Source organism: Pygocentrus nattereri, chromosome 4, assembly GCF_015220715.1.
Source record: "Pygocentrus nattereri isolate fPygNat1 chromosome 4, fPygNat1.pri, whole genome shotgun sequence".
Classification (NCBI taxonomy): domain Eukaryota; kingdom Metazoa; phylum Chordata; class Actinopteri; order Characiformes; family Serrasalmidae; genus Pygocentrus; species Pygocentrus nattereri.
Genome location: NC_051214.1, coordinates 21753383 through 21775107, shown reverse-complemented (window position 1 = coordinate 21775107; position 21725 = coordinate 21753383). Strand labels below are relative to the sequence as shown.

Here is a 21725-nt window from a genome sequence, read left to right as displayed (position 1 = left end):
AATAATAAATAGACCTGATGGAGAAGCGTGAGCAACAGTCAGAAATCAGAATAAACTCACACTGCCACATGTAAGAAATAGATCAATATTAATAACTGAGGAGCCTCCTTACTAATATACAAATTAATATTCTAACTAACATTCCTCTCATAAGACACTAACTAGTAACCAACATTTGACACCTTGCTAGCAATCCTTCAAAATTACTTACATATGTTAGAAGTGAAGTAACACAAAGCATTGACCCTTTTGTGGCCATCTAACTTCGCAGAACCTACATCAATATAAAAGCACAGCATATCAAAGCTGTGTAGTGGCAATAATCTGGCAATACAACACGTATTGGGTCAATATATTGCTTTATACAACAGTTCCGGCCATGCAAGCTGATTGGTTGAGAAGTGTTATAACCTCTTCCCCCCAACCCCCGCTCCATTGAGATGCCGTTGCTAAGCAACTTTAACCGCTGTAGGAGACGCTCAAGCCATCCGAACGTTTTTACTTCTTACTTTGCCACAAACAGAAAACGGATACTTTTGACCGACAGCCGAATTGGTCCGACTCTGAAGATGAGACGACACTAAATTCCCAAACTGTCGTCACCACTGAGCAGCTGTTCAGTCAGCAGCTGTGACAGAAGAACAGCTAAACAACCTGGAATGAACCAATACCATTCGCCAAACAATATGGGCTGTAAGATGATTTACAGACTGGTTGGAACAAAATAACATTAATACTGATCTGGCAAAAAAATTACAAAACTGAGCTGAACTTGATACTGCAGCAGTTTTCTTTGGTCAGACTCTCAAGATCAGACTACACATTTGGCGAATGGTATTTCAGTTCATGAGTGATATACTGTATGCGGATAACAATAGACCCCTTCCTTCAGAATTATTGAGCAGAGCAAAACAAATCATAGCCAAGGCCATGAGAAAACTCCCACTGCTCTCTGGGAGGTCACACTCGATCAGTGTGTGTCAGTGAGCAACATCGTCCCATTCATTCCCAGCTTCCAACCCACTGTGTGGTTACATGACCCTGTTCTGTTAGCTCTGCTGCCAGATAGGATTTGTGTGCACTGCTGCTGCTGCTGCTGTCTGACTTCAACACTAATCACCTCACTCTTTACACAGTAGGGCTACTGAACTCTAGTAAAAAAAAAAAAAAAAAAAAAAATGCTTGTCTGCAGTAACACTGTGTGACTTAGGCTACGTTTACACAGCAGGTACAAGTGGCCCAAATCTGATTCTCTCACCAAATCCAATTTTTTTTGTTTAGCTGCTCACATTATTTTTTAAATGTGATCTGTATGCGACATCAGTCTGAACAGATCAGCTCCCAAACCAACCCGCATACGCAAAAGAATACTTCACGTGGCTCGTCCGGAGGTAAACAATCATGACAACTAGCAAACGCCAGTCGCTCCCGGTTTCGTCTTTACCAGCATCACAGCAACGATTATGAAGTTCCAGTGGTTGACAGCTGGGCTCAACACCCTCAATGTGTTTGAGTTTGCCATAAAAAGGGCGCATTATACGGCCACTGACACTTCTTTGGTTCGTGTCCTCGGATTGTTTAAACCGTTCTCTGACGCTGCAGTCTCAGGCTCCTTCGGCCGTGCTCGGCTGTTTCGCTCGAAACCTCTTGAAACTTGGAGCAGCTGCGATGAGTCTCCTGTTTTTTTGGTACAGAAACATCAGCCTAAATGTTTGGGTCTCAGCAGCGCGAAGTGATGACAAATGTTGAGTTGTCACATGAAGTCACATGAAATGATCTGGCCTTTCAAACTGAGTCACATTGCTGCAGATCGGATACGGATCAGATTTCAGTACCACATATGAAAGCGTCTCAAATCAGAATTGAAAATGTCGGATTCAATGCATTTTTAGTTGTTCACACAGCCACATGGACACATATCTGTGTCACATATGAGGAGAAGATCAGATTTGAGCCACTTTTACCTGCTGCGTAAACGTAGCCAAATTGACTCACGCTTCGTTCACATTAGAAACCTCACTACTTAAATCCAATCTCTCTGACCCCGATGGTTCACACTCGTTTAGGTAAGTGCTTTAAACCAGTCGCTAATGTGAATGACATCCTGAACAGCATTCTGAAATGACCCTCATGCGCTCATCCTACTCAGTAACGTCACGTGACAATCACTGCATCATCAGCAAACTAACGAGCAGAACGAGCTTCGCTGAGAAGATCATTAAGTCTGATCAGCTCTCAGCTTCATTATTAGAGCCAGACTGATTAGTGCCATTTCGACCTGGTACTGTGAACATAGCTTGATTCTCGCTTTTGCTTGTGATGATTCTCCAGCAGAGTTTTATTGCAGCTCTAAATCAAATCTTACGTTCAGGTACTACTGGAGGCTTGAATAGGCAAGTTATGCTTAAGCAACGGAACACAAGAGGGAGTGTGTTATCGCAAAATAACACTGCCGCTGTGATTTGGTCGTAGGCATGAGCCGAATGCCAACGTGTCATGTGTCAAAGATTTTCATTAAAACAATTCATGTTCACAAAAGCATATACACTAAAAATAGATTGGAAAGTAGGTCAAAGCTGCTGCAGACTGTGTGCATTTGTTTGGGGTGGGGCGGATGGGATATAATCAATATCCAAGATTTGGTGAAGTAGAAAATATATTTTAGATATATTTAAATATATTTCAGCTAACATCATATACTTACATGCAGATACAAGCAAAACAGTCTCCAAATTGTTAGTCTGTACATTTCCTCCACCTTCCTGCATTGAAACGTTGTCAGTGATTTGAGTATTTAAATGCCAATAGTTAACAAAGCTATCAAGTACCCATGCATATTCCTACTTATTACAGAGAAAGATAAACTACATTGCCAAAAGTTTTCACTCACCAATCCAAATAATTGAATTCAGGTGTCCCAGTCACTTTCATGGCCACATGTGTATAAAGCCAAGCCCCTAGTCCTGCAGACTGCTTCTACAAACATTAGTGAAAGAATGGGTCGCTCTCAGGAGCTCAGTGAATTCCAGCGTGGTACCGTGATCGGACGCCACCTGTGCAACAAGTCCAGTCGTGAAATTTCCTCAATACTAAATATTCCACAGTCACCTGTCAGTGGGATTATAACAAAGTGGAAGCGATTGTGAGTGACAGCAACTCAGCCACGAAGTGGTCGGCCATGTAAAATGACAAAGTGGGGTCAGCGGATGCTGAGGCACATAGTGTGCAGAGATCGCCAACTTTCTGCAGAGTCAATCACTACAGACCTCCAAACTTCATGTGGTCTTCAGATCAGCTCAAAAACAGTGTAGAGAGCTTCATGGAATGGGTTTCCATGGCCAAGCAGCTGCATCCAAGCCTTACATCACCAAGCACAATGCCGCCACTGGACTCTAAAGCAGTGGAGACGTGTTCCCTGGAGTGACCAATCACGTTTCTCTGTCCAGCAATCTGATGGATGAGTCTGAGTTTGGTGGTTGCCAGGAGAACGGTACTTGTCTGACTGCATTGTGCCAAGTGTAAAGTTTGGTGGAGGGGGATTATGGTGTGGGGTTGTTTTTCAGGAGTTGGGCTCGGCCCCTTAGTTCCAGTGAAAGGAACTCCAAGCACCAAGAGATTTTGGACAATTTCATGCTCCCAACTTTGTGGGAAGTTTGGGGACAGCCCCTTCCTGTACCATCATGACTGCACACCAGTGCACAAAGCAAGGTCTATAAGCACATGGAAGACTGAGTTTAGTGTGGAAGAACTTGACTGGGGCTCAGTTTAGGAGAGTGATGTCACATGCAGATCACATTTAAAAGATACTGTGAACAGCTATACCAAAAACAGATTTGGGCCACTTTTACCTCCTGTGTGAACGCAGCATAAGGTGTGAAAAAGTTACTGCGTAAAACTGTTGCACAAACTCTTCAGTTTTCTTTAAGGGTAACTGCTCTTGATCATTCTCTCCTTCAACCTTGCTTTTAGCGAGTCTCTAAAGTAATATTCGAGTGTGTTACAGCTAACAAGGCAGGTGGCTATTTTACGCTGTTACACATTTACTCCAGGTTTACTGCTCTGCTGCTCGAAGATCTGAAGACAAAACATGAATGCTTAATACTCAAAAACATTTTAGTAGAAGAACCTTAACAAAAAACAAGCATAACCTGAAAGGTAAATATAACATCTCTGATTTGTTATCAACAGTGGTGAACAATAATTAAGTAAACGTAATTAGTTTCTGTACTTAAGTATTTTTTCTTGTATCTGCACTGAAGTTTTTCCATTCTGGGCGACTTTTTACTTTCACTCCACTACATTTCAAAGTCTAATATCTGACTTTTTCCTCCACTACATTTTGAAATCTGTCGTTCCTTTTGGTTTCTGTGTGTATAAAAATGTAACGTGTCAAAACAAAAGAAGCGCAAAGCAAGAGCCCCAATCAGGGCACAGCGGTCACTTTGTTCTGAGCTTGTTTTGACCTGTTGGTCATACCGACCCAGTGCAGCACACGGTTCAACGTCAGCGCAGCAGCGTAAAATTTTGGGAGAGTCTGTTCAACATAAATGATGAACTAACCTAACTTTGTGTAAATAGAGCACAATATAGAAATATGTCCACATATGCATTCGTGACTGATGTGGCTTTTTTCTGAATTTATACAAACACCATTTCATTTTATAGTAAATTAGTTTGGGCTGGTTTATGTTTATGAACAGAGACCTACAGATCAATATAGTAAAGGAGCTCATCTGTGATCCTGAGTTTAAAGCCAGTTTTTATTAAACTTAAACTTGGAACTAAATAGTAAATAAATCTGAAACTGAAACTTTGCTTGTGTGTAAAAAGTGATTTCAGAGCCACTCGGTTCTCCCTGATGGAAACGGTTTACCTTCAGTGTTTTGTGCTTATGATCATTTTAATAGACGTCAGTGTCACTAATTAATGACTTTCTATTAAAAGACTGGTTTACCAAGAGAGACACTGGAGGATTTTCACCTAAAATGAATTCATGAAGTGAGTCTTGTTATAAAATGATAACAGGACATCAGAGCCATAATTACTCTTTTAGTACTTTTACTTTATACTTAAGTACATTTGAAGGCAAATACTTTAGTACTTTTACTCAAATGGAGGTCTAAAGGGAGGAATTTCTACTTTTACTGGAGTAATATTTTACCTTGGGTGTCTCTACTTTAACTCAAGTACATAGTTGGTACACTTCATCCACGACTGGTTGTCAATACCCATTTTATTTTTGCTGTGTGAGATAACCAACTCACTTACGCTGCTTGAGACTATGATTATGGCAGTTTTTTGGGAAATCCACTGCACAGACAAAGAGACACAAAGGCACAGACTGCCTAAGCACCACCACACTGCACAGCACGACAGTCTTCCAGCACTGGCCTATCACTCTGACATAATGACAGGCTTGGCCAAGCACTGTGGCTTCCCGGCCAGAGGCAGCCTGCAGCTGGGCGCCAGTCCAGAGCCTCAGACTGCACTCAGCCTCCTAAACAAGACTCTGGGCCTCCATATTCCCACAGCAGCCATTCAGGGAGGAAAACAGATAAGGTGATTGGTCTATTTGCCCTGATGGCTTGAAATGGTAACAATCTTTTCCAACAAACATTTTTTGTAAGTGGCATATTTACCATATAACTGCAGGAAGAGGTTGTGTCAACACAGCCATGAAAAAAGCTAGGTAATATAAAGGTTTCAGCCACGGATCCTTGAGGGGCAAACCGATTATAATCAGCTGACACAACGAGCACTTTTAACAGGAACCCAAACAAAATCGACCAACTTGTCCATGCCCCTATCTGATTCCCCTGCGGGCTTCACCTTCCAAGATATGAGCATAACGGTGCTGGGAAGAGCTTAAAAAAGCCCACCCTTGTTTCTGTTTTTCAGAGGAAACAGTCTGTAACAGCAGTATGAGCTCACAGGTGGCTCGAGGAGCTCAGAGGCATGTGGCGGGTCATTTCTGTACACTGGAAATTTTATAAAAAGACGTGCAGTGAGGAAGTGGGATCTGACCTCTAGATGAAACTTCCCTCACTGAAATGGAAAGCACCGTAAGTAACCTTGAGCCTAGTGAGTGAACTAGAAACTGGAAGCTGTGGTAACTAGAAAGTTACCTGGCACAACATGGATAGGTTGCATTTTCTAAAGCCTTACTGGAAATCATCCTACAGAGGTGCTTAGAAACTCAAGCCTGTCATAAACTAAATTAATCACATTGTTTGAGTTTCAGAACTTTGTTCCCCGTTTTATTCAGAGAGTAAGGAAATTAGACTAGCACAAATAATAATAGGGGCTTCTAAATGGGGCTTTCTTCATGTCGCTGTTGTCAGAAGAAAACCTTGTATCTCTGTTTTTGACATTTTTCAGTTTTTGACATAATTTGAAAATGCCTGTTACCCTTAACATTGTGTGAAAATTTCATGACAAATGGACTAAAAGAAATGATCCAAAATGACTTGGAAAAAATTCTGGTTCCACTGACATACATTAAAAGTAAAGAAGGTTTTTTCCTCCTCCTGTAAAGTTACTATTTGAGATACGAGGTTTTCTTCCATCAACAGTGATATGCTAAAAATTAAAAGTTGCTGGCATTCAACAGGAAAACTTTGATGCACGAAACAGGGCTGGCATCATTCCCAAAAAAAAACCCCACTCCATTATTTTCATATTTAATAATGATTCTCAATTCTGAATTTCTTTTTTCTTGCATAATGCAGGACCAGCACCACTTGTAATCATTAAATTGTGTAAGTAGTGGTAACTTTTACCTATCCTTTCAAGGGACTCTAAAACTGTGCAAGCAGAACAAAATATTTAACCATAAATAAATAAATAATTAGACCATAAAAGAACCATCTAAATTAGTGATATTCTTTTAAGAATAGTGAGCAACTTCCTTAAAGCTCAAAAGCAACTCTCACTTTAAATAAGGTGCAAGCATGACCACAAAACCAAAGTTCTTTACAGGTTTCTTAAAAGGAACACAAGCCTGTCTACTGTTTCAGGCCTGAGAGATGACCGGTAACCCCCAGCCGCAGTGAAAAGTGGCTCATTTCCATCACATTGTTTCACTCATTGCTCCCATTCCACTGGGTGTTTGTGTCGTAAGTGCTGTAACCGATTCATCGTACTGCTACATTTGGTTGCAACTGTCTTTGGACACAACTAACACTTTACATGAGCTTGTTCAACATCTGGAACTCCACACCACTGAACTAGGGGTGCAATGACTACTCAACTTAGCCGACTAAATTCGACGTCCAAATTAGGTAGCAACTAATTTAGTAGTCGATGAGTTGGTGACATTACCCATCTTTCTCGTGCTCATTAGAAATGTTTTGACATTACCACTCACTGGAGAGTTACCAAAAGCATGATGGCTGCCTCAAGAACAGAACCTTCAAAAGTTCTGGAGCTAAACTGGTGGTCAATTGTAATGTTTTGTAAAGCCGAGCTTAGCTGGCACGAAGCACATCCTCCTTGTTGGAGTATCTGAAGAGGAAACTTGTCAGCTCACTACGAAGAAGATTCATCTCTGTAAGATATGCCGCATCCCAAATCGCATACTAGCTCACTAAAAAGTGTGTAAATATAGTGCGTACATAGCCAGCTCTTTTTCTTTGAAAAACAAGACAAAAACACATTTATTCTGTTTAATTTATGCAACGTTGAAAAAAGTTGCAACATTAATGAAAAACTGTGGTGTTTGGTATTTAAATGTTAAAATGCTTAATTTTGTTCAGTTTTGGTCAAAAAATTTTTGATGCATCACTAAGTAAAACTACTTGAAGTTGCATGTTTCATGAAACACATGTCTGTGCAACTTGACAGTTACACAAAGCAATTAAAAATGAACCAAAGGTGCAGAGCATGACAGTCTACTATGATCCTGGAGCTGTAAGAGCCTTGCGATTAAAAGGAAGTGATTTAAATAAATAATACAGAAGTAATAGCACAGGCATACACATGGGGGTGTGTCTGCATGTGTATTCATCAACATCCCAGCAAATGACAACACTAAGTGACAGCATCCTATATATGGTTACACTGCCTTGTTAATGTGTATAAAATGTCCACAAAGAATGACGTCATACACAGTTCTGCTGTGGGTGGAACAACTCAGAGGGCAACTTACAAAACAGACACACCCATACAGTTATAAACAATGACATCTGAGAGCTGGTGGTACTGAACATGCTGCACCTCAACACTTGTTTACAAGCAAGAAAGGAAGGGGTCAACACTGTCTACTGCCCAATACTCTTGACCATAACATTTCATATTCTGTCGACTGAAAACAGAGTGGATTTTTTTTGCATCATTACCACTCGTGATTATTTTTCTTTTTTTTTTTTCCATTAACAAATATTCACCATTATACAGTTAGATCTGGCCACGTAAGCTGATTGATTGAGAAGCGTGATTTTTTTTGTGTCACTCCTCTGAGAGTTCTAAGCAACGACTTTAACCGCTGTAGGAGATGCTCAAGCCATTTAAACGTTTTTACTTTGCCACAAGCAGAAAATGGACACTTAAGATCACATTTGACTGACAGCTGATTTGGTCAGACTCTGAAGATGAGACGACATTAAATTCCTAAACCATCATCACCACTGGGCAGCTTTTCAGTCGGCAGCTGTGACAGAAGAACAGCTAAACCACCTGGAATCAGCCAGAAATGAACCCAATACCAAATCGCCAAACTAAATCAGCTGTAAGAAGCTTTATTGGAACAAAACATCATTAACATTAATCTAGCAGAAACGGACAAAACTGAGCCGAACTTAATATTGCGGCAGTTTTATGGCTCAGTCTGAAGCTTGTTAGCTCTTAGTTACTGAGGAGGTCATCATAACTTATCTTGTTTCATTTGAATAATACAACATGTTTACAGGTGTATTATTCTTTCGGGCAATACACGCTCAGAAATAAACAGAGTAAACTGTCTCTGAGTCAGTTTCCCTCTTCTCACTGGGGTGGAACCCTCAAAGGCACATCTCAGTACCTTTAGTCAGGGAACATAACCGAACCATAATCCACTGAAATGATATTTATTAAGCTGTACCCTCCACACACCCCGTCTCGCCTCCAGGCTTTTATTTTACTGTTCTGTTTTAAACCATTCAGTTATGAAAAGGTACAAATACAAACTTTTCACCTGGAAAAACTTATTTGAGGTTCACACTCAGACCGTAGAACCTTTGAGGGAACATTTACATTGTTTGTACCTTGATGAACATAAAAAAAAAAATTAAAAAAAAGTACCTGCACAGAACCCAACAGTGTACCAGCGCTGAAACAATAAGCCTCCAGCCCCACATTTTTGCAGACCAAAGTTTTCGCGCATTTTAGGCTACATTCACACAGCAGGTAAACGTTTGTTTGGCTGTTTACAGTATCTTTTACATGTAATCTGTATGCGACATCCATCTGAACAGATCAGCTAAACCGACCTGGATGCTCAAAAGAACAGAGCTTCACACTAATTTACGTGGCTCATCCAGAGGTAAACAATCACAACCACCAGTGAACGGACACTCAGCTTCATCTTCACCAGCATCACAGGAGACCATAATGAAGCTCCGATGGCTGACAGCTGGGCTCATCACCCAGAATGTGTTACAGTTTGCCGTAAAAAGGGCGCGGTGTATTTTTTTGGTTCACACACTTGGATTCTTTAAACTTTTCTTTCAGACTTTTAACAATTATTTGATGCTGCAGCCTCGTTCTAATAACTGTTCTTATTTCTGTCATAATCTTTTCGACCATTGAGCGGTCACGATAAGTCACAAATCTTTTGTACAGAAACATCAGCCTAAACGTTTATGAGTCTCAGCAGCATGAAATTATGACAAACATTGAGTTGAGTTGATAAAGTCGCATGAATCCTGATCTGGCTGTTCTGAGTCGCACTGCCGCAGATCGGATACAAATTGGACTTCAGTTTTTTGCTGTTTACACTGGAACACATCTGTGTCACATCTGAGGAAAAAGATTGAATTTGGGCCACTTTTACCTGCTGTGGGAACACAGCCTTACAGAAGATCAATTTAGTCGGAATGCACATGTCAATAATAACAAAAACTTTCACTTTCCCCATACGAGATCGAGGGCCACAAAACTAAGTGCACCAAATCAGATTTTGTCAACATTCGACAACTGTAATGTTAAAGTTACCAATGAAATAACTAACCTGTTGACAGTTTTCTTATTTTTATGTCAAGGCTTTAAGAAATATTTGCTTTTTCAAAGAAACAATTGACAGGTTTCTAGTACTGAAAAAAATACTAATAAGTGCCTAAAAACTCTTGATTCGTTTACTGGATTCATTCATTGCTCTTGATTCATCTTAATTTTCATATCCACTGCTCATTTTTAAAATTGTTTAGCTCTGCAGGCAACCACCTCCACTTCACCATACACCACATTCATTTAAATCTGATAAGCTGTACATTCGTTGTTCACTGTTCTCGAGTTTAGTCTGGAGCTTTTCATTCAGAGCAGAAAGTGGTCTGGAGTAAAAATTAACATTGTAGCTGAATAAAAACATCTGTCAAAGCAAACGAGAGAACCTAAAGACAATACGGTCCAAAACCTGTGCATCTCTATTAATACACTATAGTTTCATTTGTTAATAATGCAGAAATCTAAACATAGACAGTGACCCTTAAGTCTTTTGTTTTGGTAGAAAAACAGGTGAGATGAAGGGAGTGGCTGCTGAGATTCTTCACATACTTTCTGGTAGGGAGACGTTCAGATGCTTTTAAAAGTCATTAGACGTCAGGAGAAAGGGAGTGTAAAAGAGGGAGGACCTTGAAGGTGAACTCCTTATTCCAAGAGTGGCTGACGTGTGTAAACTATTACCCAAGCGGGGGAAAATTTTATATAAATATATATAAAAAACAGGTCACCTAACATAAGCTACACTTTGGTGATATTTATACATACAATGACATACAAAGAGGTGGTCCCTCTGTAAGAGTATCTTAGTTTATGCCAATTTATGTCATTATATTTTACCAAGTGACAATAACTAAGCACATTATCTAAAAAAAACACTATATATCACTAAAATAATTATCTTTCATTCATTAGAACATGGCTGGGGTTAGTAACAGGCTGCCAAATCAGTTATGACAGATTCACTCTTATTGAGGTGGAGAATGCTTTCTGTTCAGGGGTCTCATCTCCCCTCAGACTGAAGGGAGTCATCTTCCACTGACAGTCAGAAACTATGACCCCCTCTTTCAATTGGATTGCGATTGGTTCCTAGGCGCCTCACGGTTGTAAAAAATATGGCGCTTTGAGATGTGATTCATTTTTCTGAAATAACCGTGCATTTCTGTAGTTCAAACCCAACAACAGTGAAATGAGCTGTTCAATTTTTGTAAAATGTGCAGAACTGTAACAAAACACCAACTTCCAGGAGCCACTCAGATGCTACTTCTCATTTCCACAGCCTTGAAAAGAAAGTGTGAGGCAGATTCAGCTAAGAACGTGATGGCTAATGCTGTTGGAGTTGCGCAGTTGCAACGCCAGGAGGAAACAAAGGGGCTTCTCAAAACCGCCTAATCTACAGAAAATGTATTTGCTATTTAAAAATTTGGTTGTCTGGTTAAATTCATGTGTCCTTTTAAAAAGCTTTCAAAAAAAGAATGGGAAAAGGTAAGACCTATAGCACAGCTCACAAGAAGTGCCTCCCCGCCAAAGTGTTTAAATCCCCTCTATGTAAAAGATTAAGGGGGGTCCTGGATTTGTTGTATCACACTCACATCACTTGAATAAACACTCCTCCCACCAGCCTTTCTACATTTACTGTTGCAGCTGTCGTACATGTTAATGGACAGGATGCTATTCGGCGACAGGCTTTAAGAACAGGCCATGGCCCAGTCCCATTTGATTGTTACCCCAACCTCGTGTTTTCAAGCATCACCCTAACCTCTTGGAACCCGGGTTACAATGAACAGTGGTTGAAATCTTCCCTACGAAATGGGTCCCTCAAATAAAGAAGAGCTTTACTTCAATAATAGCTACTAACGCTGCTCTGTAGGCGACCCTGCCCGTCTGCAGTGACCGCAGAGTAGGGTAAAGTTGAGCTCCTCACTGCTGGACTTTAGTTACATTTAGGGAATCATATCGTTGCTATCCAATGGAAAAAGCACATCTCCATTTTTTTTGCGATTTTTACTTTTCTGCATCACCTGAGCTCAGCAGCTGTCCTTCACATTGTGTGAAGACTTCATGATGATTGGACCAGTAGAAATGCTCCAAAATGGCTCAGAATAAAAACATTTTCCTTTAACTTACATTCAAAGTAAAGAACGTTTTGGCCCGTTCCTGTGAATTTACTATTTTGGAGATACTTGTTAACTTCAGACAGCGATGATACACTTTCAGAGTGGGGATGCAATATTTGTTTATCACCCACCCCTAATTCTTCAGTGATATGAAGGTGAAGGCAGCTATTCACCAGCTTCTTGCTCAAATTTTCCTGTTCCACCTTAAAATGTAGCAACAGTTACATTCTGGCACTTCAGGCGTCAGAACAACTGGACTATTTAAGAGTGGAGCGGGAAGTTAGTCAGCTATGCTGCCGAGACATTAGCATGCTATTAATGATTTTTTTTTATGCTTGTTATGAAGAAACGACCACAATGCACTGTGTAGGACCCAAAACAAAGATCATCTTTTGCATTGTGTGTAAATGTAAATAGTTAACTTTTTTCATAAGAAATGTATATAGGTATATACTGCTGCTTAACGCAGTATTAAGATGCCGAAAGTGATATTTGTACTGACTATGTAGACACAAATGTCTTCAGGCTCCATTTGTTTATGCTCAGAAATTAGGTGCACTGTCACTTTAAGAGCTAAGCAGCTACAGTGCTGGAGATGGACATGTTTTTAAGTAGTTATGAGTGAGCAGCAGTCAGGATACAGGTAGCAACACAGTTTTCTTGCCATGTTTGGCGTTACAGTTGTGTTGTATCTCATATCTGGAACAACCTAACCATGGTTTGAAAGTTTGTTTTAATTTAATTTCATAACGTGTACAGTCAGGAATAAACAATTGTTTCTGTTCCTTCTTACACGGACCAGTGGAAGTTTCCTTGTTTCTTCTCTGAATAACGCAGACACGAGTAAAGAAGTTGCTGCAGCCACCGCAGAACACTGTTCAGTTCACACACACTGAAACATCATTAAACTATGATAAACCAGTGATTATCGTAACTTTTTAACAGAGAACATTCCCACATTTGTGGGTTTCTTTAGTCACTCACACAGTCAACTTGCCGGTTTTTCTTTTTCACTCATGACTCTGCTTCGAGTGTGCCTCTGAAAAACCTCCATCTGGTGGGCCATGCAGCCCCAACACTTCTCCCTCCCCCTCTATCCCAACAAGAACCAGGACACCCTCGCCCACAGACATGAATGTGTAAAACGGAGGGCTAAAGGGCTCAGTGGTGGGTTGAGGGATGAAATGGGATTGGGCCCAAGTCTTTACAGAAGTCAACATCCACACCAACACAAATTTGCATTATGTCAGTTACAATAACTAGGTAAACAAAAAATACCTACAAAGTGAAGGTCTCCTCATTAAATCCTGCTGCTTTGTTGGAAAATGCTCATGATTTTGTGACTGTATCAGTATCTCAGCACAAGCAATCTTAACGTGGAACATGTCTGGTCTGTTTACTGTGCTCTGCTAAAGCCACAGTTGAGCACTACATTACACAAAGTGACCACATCCTCTGCTCTGTCCCCTCCACACAGACAGTCAATCAGAGCAGAGTGTATCACCATACAGAGGTGACACTCAGAAAAAGACCTTTCCTTCTTAAAAAAGCAAAACACACAGTGCAAAACCTGAATGTTTTTTTGTACATGAAACTGTTAAACGGAGAAAAAAAAAAAAAAAAGTGAAATATGACTCTTTTTATTTTAATTCTTAAAACCCCCACTACAGTATTCACTCACCCATCCAAATCATTGAATGGTTTTATGCTCCTGTGGCCAATCTCCTAGGCCTGCAGACTGCTTCTACAAACATTAGTGAAAGAATGGGTCGCTCTCAGGAGCTCAGTGAATTCCAGCATGGTAGCGTGATCAGACGCCACCTGTGCAACAAGTCAAGTCATTAAATTTCCTCACTACTAAATATTCCACAGTCAACTGTCAGTGGTATTATAACAAAGTGGAAGTGATTGGGAACGACAGCAGCTCAGCCCCGAAGTGTTCAGCCACATAAAATGACAAAGCGGGGTCAGCGGATACTGAGGCGCATGGTGCGCAGATGTCACCAACTTTCTGCAGAGACCATCGCTACAGACCTCCAAACTTCATGTGGACTTCAGATTACCTCAAGAACAGCGTAGAGAGCTTCATGGAATGGGTTTCCATGGGCGAGCAGCTGCATCCAAGCCTTACATCACCAAGCACAATGCCGCCACTGGACTCTAAAGCAGTGGAGACGTGTTCCCTGGAGTGACCAATCATGCTTCTCCGTCTGGCAATCCAATGGACGACTCTGGGTTTGGCGGTTTCCAGGAGAACAGTATTTGTCTGACTGCACTGTGCCAAGTGTAAAGTTTGGTGGAGGGGGGGATTATGGTGTGGGGTTTTTTTTCTTCTTTTTTTTCAGGAGTTGGGCTCGGCCCCTTAGTTCCAGTAAAAGGAATTTTTAATGCTTCACCACCAAGAGATTTTGGACAACTTCATGCTCCCAACTTTGTGGGAACAGTTTGGGGACGGCTCCTTCTTATTCCAACATGACTGCGCACCAGTGCACAAAGCAAGGTCTATAAAGACATGGATGAGCGAGTTTGGTGTGGAAGAACTTGACTGGCCTGCAGAGTCCTGACCTCAACCCGATAGAACACCTTTGGGATGAATTAGAGTGGAGACTGCAAGCCACGCCTTCTAGTCCAACATCAGTGTCTGACCTCACAAATGCACTTCTGGAAGAACGGTCAAAAATTCCCATAAACACACTCCTAAACCTTGTGGAAAGCCTTCCCAGAAGAGTTGAAGCTGTTATAGATGTAAAGGGTGGGCCGACATGATAGCATTGAAGCTATGGACTGGCCCGCCCGTTCCCCAGACCTGAATCCGACTGAGCACATCTGGGACATCATCTCTCGCTCCATCCACCAACGCCACGTTGCACCACAGTCTGTCCAGGAGTTGGCGGATGCTTTAGTCCAGGTCTGGGAGGAGATCCCTCAGAAGACCATCCACCACCTCATCAGGAGCATGCCCAGGCGTTGTAGGGAGGTCATACAGGCACGTGGAGGCCACACAGTACTGAGCCTCATTTTGACTTGTTTTAAGGACATTACATCAAAGTTGGATCAGCCTGTAGTGCGTTTTTCCACTTAAATTTTGTGTGTGACTCCAAATCCAGGCCTGCATTTGTGAATAAATTTGATTTCCATTGATGATTTTTGTGTGATTTTGTTAGCACACTCAACTTTGTACAGAACAAAGTATTCAATGAGAAAATTTCATTCATTCAGATCTAGGATGTGTTATTTGAGTGTTCCTTTTATTTTTTGAGCAGTGCATGTTTACAAGTCTAACTCATGACAAATAAGCATCCAGTGCAGCCTAAACTGGGAGTAATCACAGTGAACTGACTATATTGCCCATGTGTCAAACACAAGGCCTGCAGGCCAGATCAGGCCTGCAACACAATCCTATCCTGCCCACAATTTTCTGTTAAAATTAGCCTGTTTCACAATGTGCTACTCTTCAATACCCAGCATGCACTGCAATGTAATGTAATGTGTGCTCTGACTCTCCTACCCCAGCAACAGTCTATAGGACAGCGGTTAGACCCAAGTTTTACACAATTCCACACCAGTCATGCAGCAAACACACCAGCTGTATTTCAACCATTTTAAACACCCAATGTTAACTCAGCTCCTCAGAATTTAGCCAAAGTATTAACAAATCTCCAGCAAATAAAGGATGCCAGGTGTCTATTTCAAGCAAATACGTAGATCTAAATTACCGAGTTCCTGAGTGACTTATACATTTTGACCATTTCAAGTATTTATGTACTTTTGCAAGGTCTATTGTAAGTGCTTATATTTTTCTACTGAAGTTTTTTTGTTTATTTTGAATAAACAATAGCCAGTTTGTGTTATAGCACAACATTAAAAATGAAATAAAACCTTTTATTCCTCTCTGGCCCACAGATTTGATGTTTTAATACCACCATGTATGTGGCTGAGTTTGACACCCCCGCTCTATGGTACGAGTAGTTTTCACGTAATACATGTAACCATGCAATCCTGTAATCCAATGTCAATGAGATGTAGGGGGACTACTGAAAATATATACACTGATCAGGCACATCATCATGACCACCTCCTTGTTTCTACAGTTACAGACTGTAGTCCATCTGTTTCTCTGATACTTTGTTAGCCCCCTTTTACCCTGTTCTTCAGTGGTCAGGACCCCCATGGACCCTCACAGAGCAGGTACCATTTGGGTGCTGAATCAATCATTCTCAGCACTGCAGTGACACTGACATGGTGGTGGTGTGTTAGTGTGTGTTGCGCTGGTCTGCGTGGACCAGACAGAGTTTTTAAACACCTCAGTGTCATTGCTGGACTGAGAATAGTCCACCAACCAAAAATATCCAGCCAACAGCGTCCTGTGACCACTGATGAAGGACTAGAGGATGACCAACACAAACTGTGCAGCAGCAGATGAGCTATCTTCTCTGACTTTACATCTACAAGGTGGACTGGAGTGTCTAATAGAGTGGACAGTGAGTGGACACAGTGCTTAAAAACTCAAGCAACACTGCATACCACCACCACCACATCAGTGTCACTGCAGTGCTGAGACTGATCCACCACCCAAATAGTGCCTGCTCTGTGAGGGTCCATGGGGGTCCTGACCACTGAAGAACAGGGTAAAAGGGGTCTAACAAAGTGTCAGAGAAACAGATGGACTACAGTCTGTAACTGTAGAACTACATGGTGCACCTATACAGTAAGTGGCGCTGATCAAATGGACAATGACCGTAGAAACAAGGAGGTGGACATAATGTTATGCCTGATCGGTGTATTATGGTAGTGTGAGGCTGCACTACAGATTTTAGTGTTGTTCATATCAGTCCAACACAGTACAGTACAAAGGGCAGTACAAACACAAAGGTGTTATTATGATTACACAACAAGGAACAGTTCAGCTGGTGTTTCAGCAAACTTCGAACAATCACCAAAACTCCTAAAAATGCCAATCAAGATTCTGTAAATGACAAATGGCTTTACAGAAGGTGTGGTTAAACGTCCTGGAGCCTGAGAGCGAAGTGGAAGTTTTAACATCGACTGCAGCGACTCAGCCTTAAGTTGAGACCTGACGGGACCACAAACGTCTGTCCAATCCGAACACACAGTGAGAGAAGCGCAGAAATAAAACAAACCGTCTGTGCTTGGCTCTGAAAGAGGGGCGTGAACCAAGCCCACAGCGCCCATAACCAAACACCAAATGTGTCACGTCTTTATTTCTACAAATTGGACCACTGGCAGAAGGGTTCACATTACTTTTATGTTACATGTCGGAACAGCATCGCTCACTGACATTCCCAGTGCCCACATAATCACACAACAGGTTTCCTCACCCAGGTACAGCATTCTTTACTGAAGCACGGCTCAATGCGTCTTAGGAAATAATTCTGCCTTGCTCACTTCCATACTTCCGAACCGGATCCTTTTCAGCGGAATGCTTAACTTACATAACTTCGGGGACACCTTGATGTATTACTGGTGAGGGGGGAAGCACTCAAGGCCACGCAAGCGACCTGCCTGCCAGCCACCTCTTCCAGTAGAGCAGCAGGCGTTCAGCTCTAAGAACCTATTCTCTGGCTCTTCTAGACGCAGTTAGACTTGGACCCTCTTCGCTTGAGCGTTAAAGAACTGCAGCTCAGCTTTGGAGGCGCACATGCAGAGACTCCAGCAAGCGAGCAGTGTGTCAGAACACTTGACATGTTCAGACACTTCAACCTATAAGCCAAAGACGAAAAACTCTGCCCTCCAGATGTACTGAATCCACACGTGACTCACCACATGGTAGACTTATAAGAGCATTTCTGGCACAGTAGTAGTAAGCTAGCAGCAAGGCTGTATCTGAGACCGAGAGCCAACGTTAGTTGCCAACATTTTTGGGCCTGCAGAAAGTGGACTGACAGGTTGGTCAGCGCCAGCCCAACACCTAGAACTGATTCACCATATCCTGGCAAAAAAGAACTCAAGAAAAGTTCAGAATCTAAAACGTGAGCACGAAATGTGTATGCTTGCTGTATTTCAGGACAGTACGAGAAGTCGCACCACCACCTAAGAGCATTTCAGCGGGGCTGCCCGGTGCCAGGCTGGCTAGCTGCTATATTTGTTGACTTAATTCCTCTCAGTTAACTTCAGCGTATAGGAGACGTCTCTCTCGGCGCGGCAGCCGACGTTAAATTGAACCCCTTGCCTCCGCGGACACGGCCCGTGTGAGCTATTACTGTAAACAATAGGATTTTGTCAACTTTTCTCAATAGACCTTTCAGCCGTCGAGACCAGTATGGAAGTAGTTCTGAGACAAAACGGCAGGAATGTTCTCGTCGGGACGAGCCTAGCCAGTTTGCTATGGTGAGGTCCGCTGGTCACAGCCCAGCGATTCCTTGTTTTCACCAGAAACGGACTTCTAAAGTGACACGACTTGGTCGTGAAAGGCAGCGAGAAGAGCAGGGAGGGTCACATAGTTAAAGAGCGAGGGAACTCACCCATACTGACTGTCCTTCGATGCGGGACCGTCTCCCGTCCTACAGCTGACGTTAGCTAGCCACCTGGATGCTAGCAATGTATATATTTACCCCGCTCGCGCGCAGCGAACGTTATGCCGAGGAGTTTCCCGCGAAGACGAGTTTATTCACGACATAAATCCATTCGCCTTCGTCTCGACGGCGGCCTGTCGACTGTCTGGGAGAGGAACGCGACTGAGCGTCGTCGTCCGTACGCGTACCGCGCAGGAAGTTGTCCGCAAGTCTCCACCTTTCTTGGATTTTTCCTGAAACTAAACTAGTGCCACACACATCTACAGACGCTACAAGAAAACTTCGCGAGATTTCGACGCGGGAATCGCGCGAGACTTCACGATCCGCCTTGGAATTGGCGATGGGAATTTCGAATCAGTCTTGCCGAACCGATTCCGTCGAGTCGAACTCCGCGTTTTTGATGAATCGAACATCCGACCTACAGATTAACCGACGAGTTTGTCCACTTCTCCGATTAGAGGTTGGAAACCTGGTCTAGGGCTCAAAAACGGAGTTTCTTTGAACGCAGAAATGGGATCCACACCGTACAAAAACACGTAACAGAGGAAGCCTGGAAGAATGTGTAAGTGAATCGTTTGTGTATGCATGCATCCTCCTGTACTGTTCACAGGCTCTTATATGATATCTGATAATGTATTGGTCTGACGTTAGTTGTGTACTTTGTATATTCTTTAAATAATTTTATTTAAAGTGTGAATTCAAACGGTTCATGTGTGTCATTTTCATTTAACTTGTTTACAAAAAACACATAAATTGTAAACAGTGTATGATTGTTATATTTTATAAAACATTACCAAGAGCCATTTAAGCTATAGCTTAGGTACAGTATATGCTACAAATAGGTAGCATAGTCTGTTGGACTTGTGAATCGATTCGACCGATTTCTGGAAAAGAGTCGGTTCGAAAGAACGATTCGTTTGGAGACGGTCATGGAGCGTTAGCCTCTACAGCAATACAATAACCACAGACTGACACCCTGAAAAATGGACAGAACCTGCCTTTACTCAATGTAATAAGACATTTTAGTGAAGTAAAATAGTAAATAAATACAGTAACAGTATATTTTCTGTTTTCTGTAGTCGGTGCTGAGATGTTTGGCTCACCTGGCAGTCATATGTGTCGTGGTCTGTGCGCTGGGAGCTCCTGTGGGAAGTGCAGCAGCCTAAAAAGCCTTAACAACAACTGCCTCGCTTCTAATGTGGCCACGGACATGGAGTTATTATTGCACAGAGGGTTTAAAGGTCTGCCATCCATGCGGCCAAACTGATTTGCATGAAATTTGTGTTTCAAGCTGTTGACAGTTCTGAAATTGCTCCAATCAAAATTGGTTGCCAGGCTGGTGCTCTTCCTTAACCCTCTACTGCAAGCATTATGAGAGCAATAAAAAAAATACTGGATTCACTTTCTTGCAAAAAAAGGTCCTTGATTTACTTTTTGGACCTGATTTATAAATTCAAAAACATCAAACTTAATAATTGTAAAGTGTGCAGGGGTCCTTTTGGAGTATGTGAAATTATATAGATCTATATTCCCTAAAGTGGTGAGACTTGGTTCATGACTGGCTAAATCCATTCCACTGTCACACAGTGTTGCTTCTAGGCAACAAACATTTCTGCAAAATCTCATGACAAAAAATTTGATACTCAGTGTTTAAAGAGAGGTTTAAAGAGCTGATACGACCAAGTGCATGCTCTTTACTTACGCCCTCACTCTCTTCCCTTGACTGTTGACCCTATCATTGACTTGAAATATGTATAATGTTATTATAAAGTGAGGGGAAACGAGTTTGTTGCCCTGAGGCAACATTGTGCAATAGAGGGTTAATCCAGCTGCTCCTGACTGTGGAGCTAAAACCGTGTAGGCTACTTGTGATGAAAGCGCTTTAAATTATCTTATGGCCTGAAATACTTCCTTACATTAAAGCTACACACTTAAAGATGGTTCTTTTAGGGGGTTCTCTTGTGAAGGCAATGGTTCTATTAGAAGCATGAGTTCAATAAAGAACAGTGTCATGCTAAAATGGTTCTTCAGACTGAAAGTTTCAAATTGCACATGTTCCACACTGAACCTTTTTGAAAATGGTTCTATATAGCACCCAAAAAGGGTTCTGCTACTGTTACATTGTCAAGCTTGTATGGAAGAAATGTTTGGTGCAATTTAGAACCATTTTCAAAAATATATAGAATATAGAACCTGTTGTTGGAAGAAAACCTTGCATCTCCATTTTTGACATTTTTCAGTTTTTGACACGTTGTGAAAATGCCTATTACTCTTTACATTGCTAGTAACTTTCATGATGACTGGACTAAAAGAAAGGACCTAAAATGACTTGGAAAAACATCTTGTTCCATTGACTAACATTAGAAGTGAAGTAGGTTTTTTTCTTTCTCCTGTAAAGTTACCATTTTGGAGATACGAGGTTTTCTTCCAACAGTCTGAAGAACCATTTCACCATGCAGAGAACTTTTTAAGCAAGAATTGATTCTATACAGTACTCATGGTTCTAAAGAGAACCTTTGTCTTTATTAAAGAACCATTTAAAGGACCACAGACTTTGCCTTGTTTTATTATTATTCATTTTTAATATTATAGTGGGTTTTGCATGAGGGTAACATTTTTAACCCTCTATTGCACGCATTATATGAGAGAGAGTGAGAGAGAGAGAGAGAAAAAAAAGAAATATTTGATTCACTTTTCTTGCCTAAAATGGACCTGATTGTGTGTGCAGGGGTACATTTGGGGTTTGTTGCCTGTGAAGAAATGATATAGAACCATGTTCCCTGAGGTGGTGAGACCTGGCTTGTGGCTGGCTAAATCCATTCCACTGTTGCACAATGTTGCTTCTAAGCAACAAACATATTTCTGCAAATTCTCAAAACAAAAA

The 21725-nt window shown here is 41.6% G+C and overlaps 1 protein-coding gene across 1 annotated transcript in view; it reads right to left on the bottom strand.

Annotated features, from left to right (window-relative positions):
* The window catches only part of LOC108413527 (CD2-associated protein), a 95474-nt gene extending 76452 nt beyond the window's left edge, over positions 1–19022 (bottom strand). Inside the window, exon 1 of the mRNA XM_017686096.2 lies at positions 18791–19022. Within this exon, the coding sequence (XP_017541585.1) occupies positions 18791–18794 (4 nt within the window). The 5' untranslated portion in view covers positions 18795–19022. The remainder of the gene's footprint in view (positions 1–18790) is intronic.
* Between the last annotated feature and the right edge of the window lie 2703 nt (positions 19023–21725).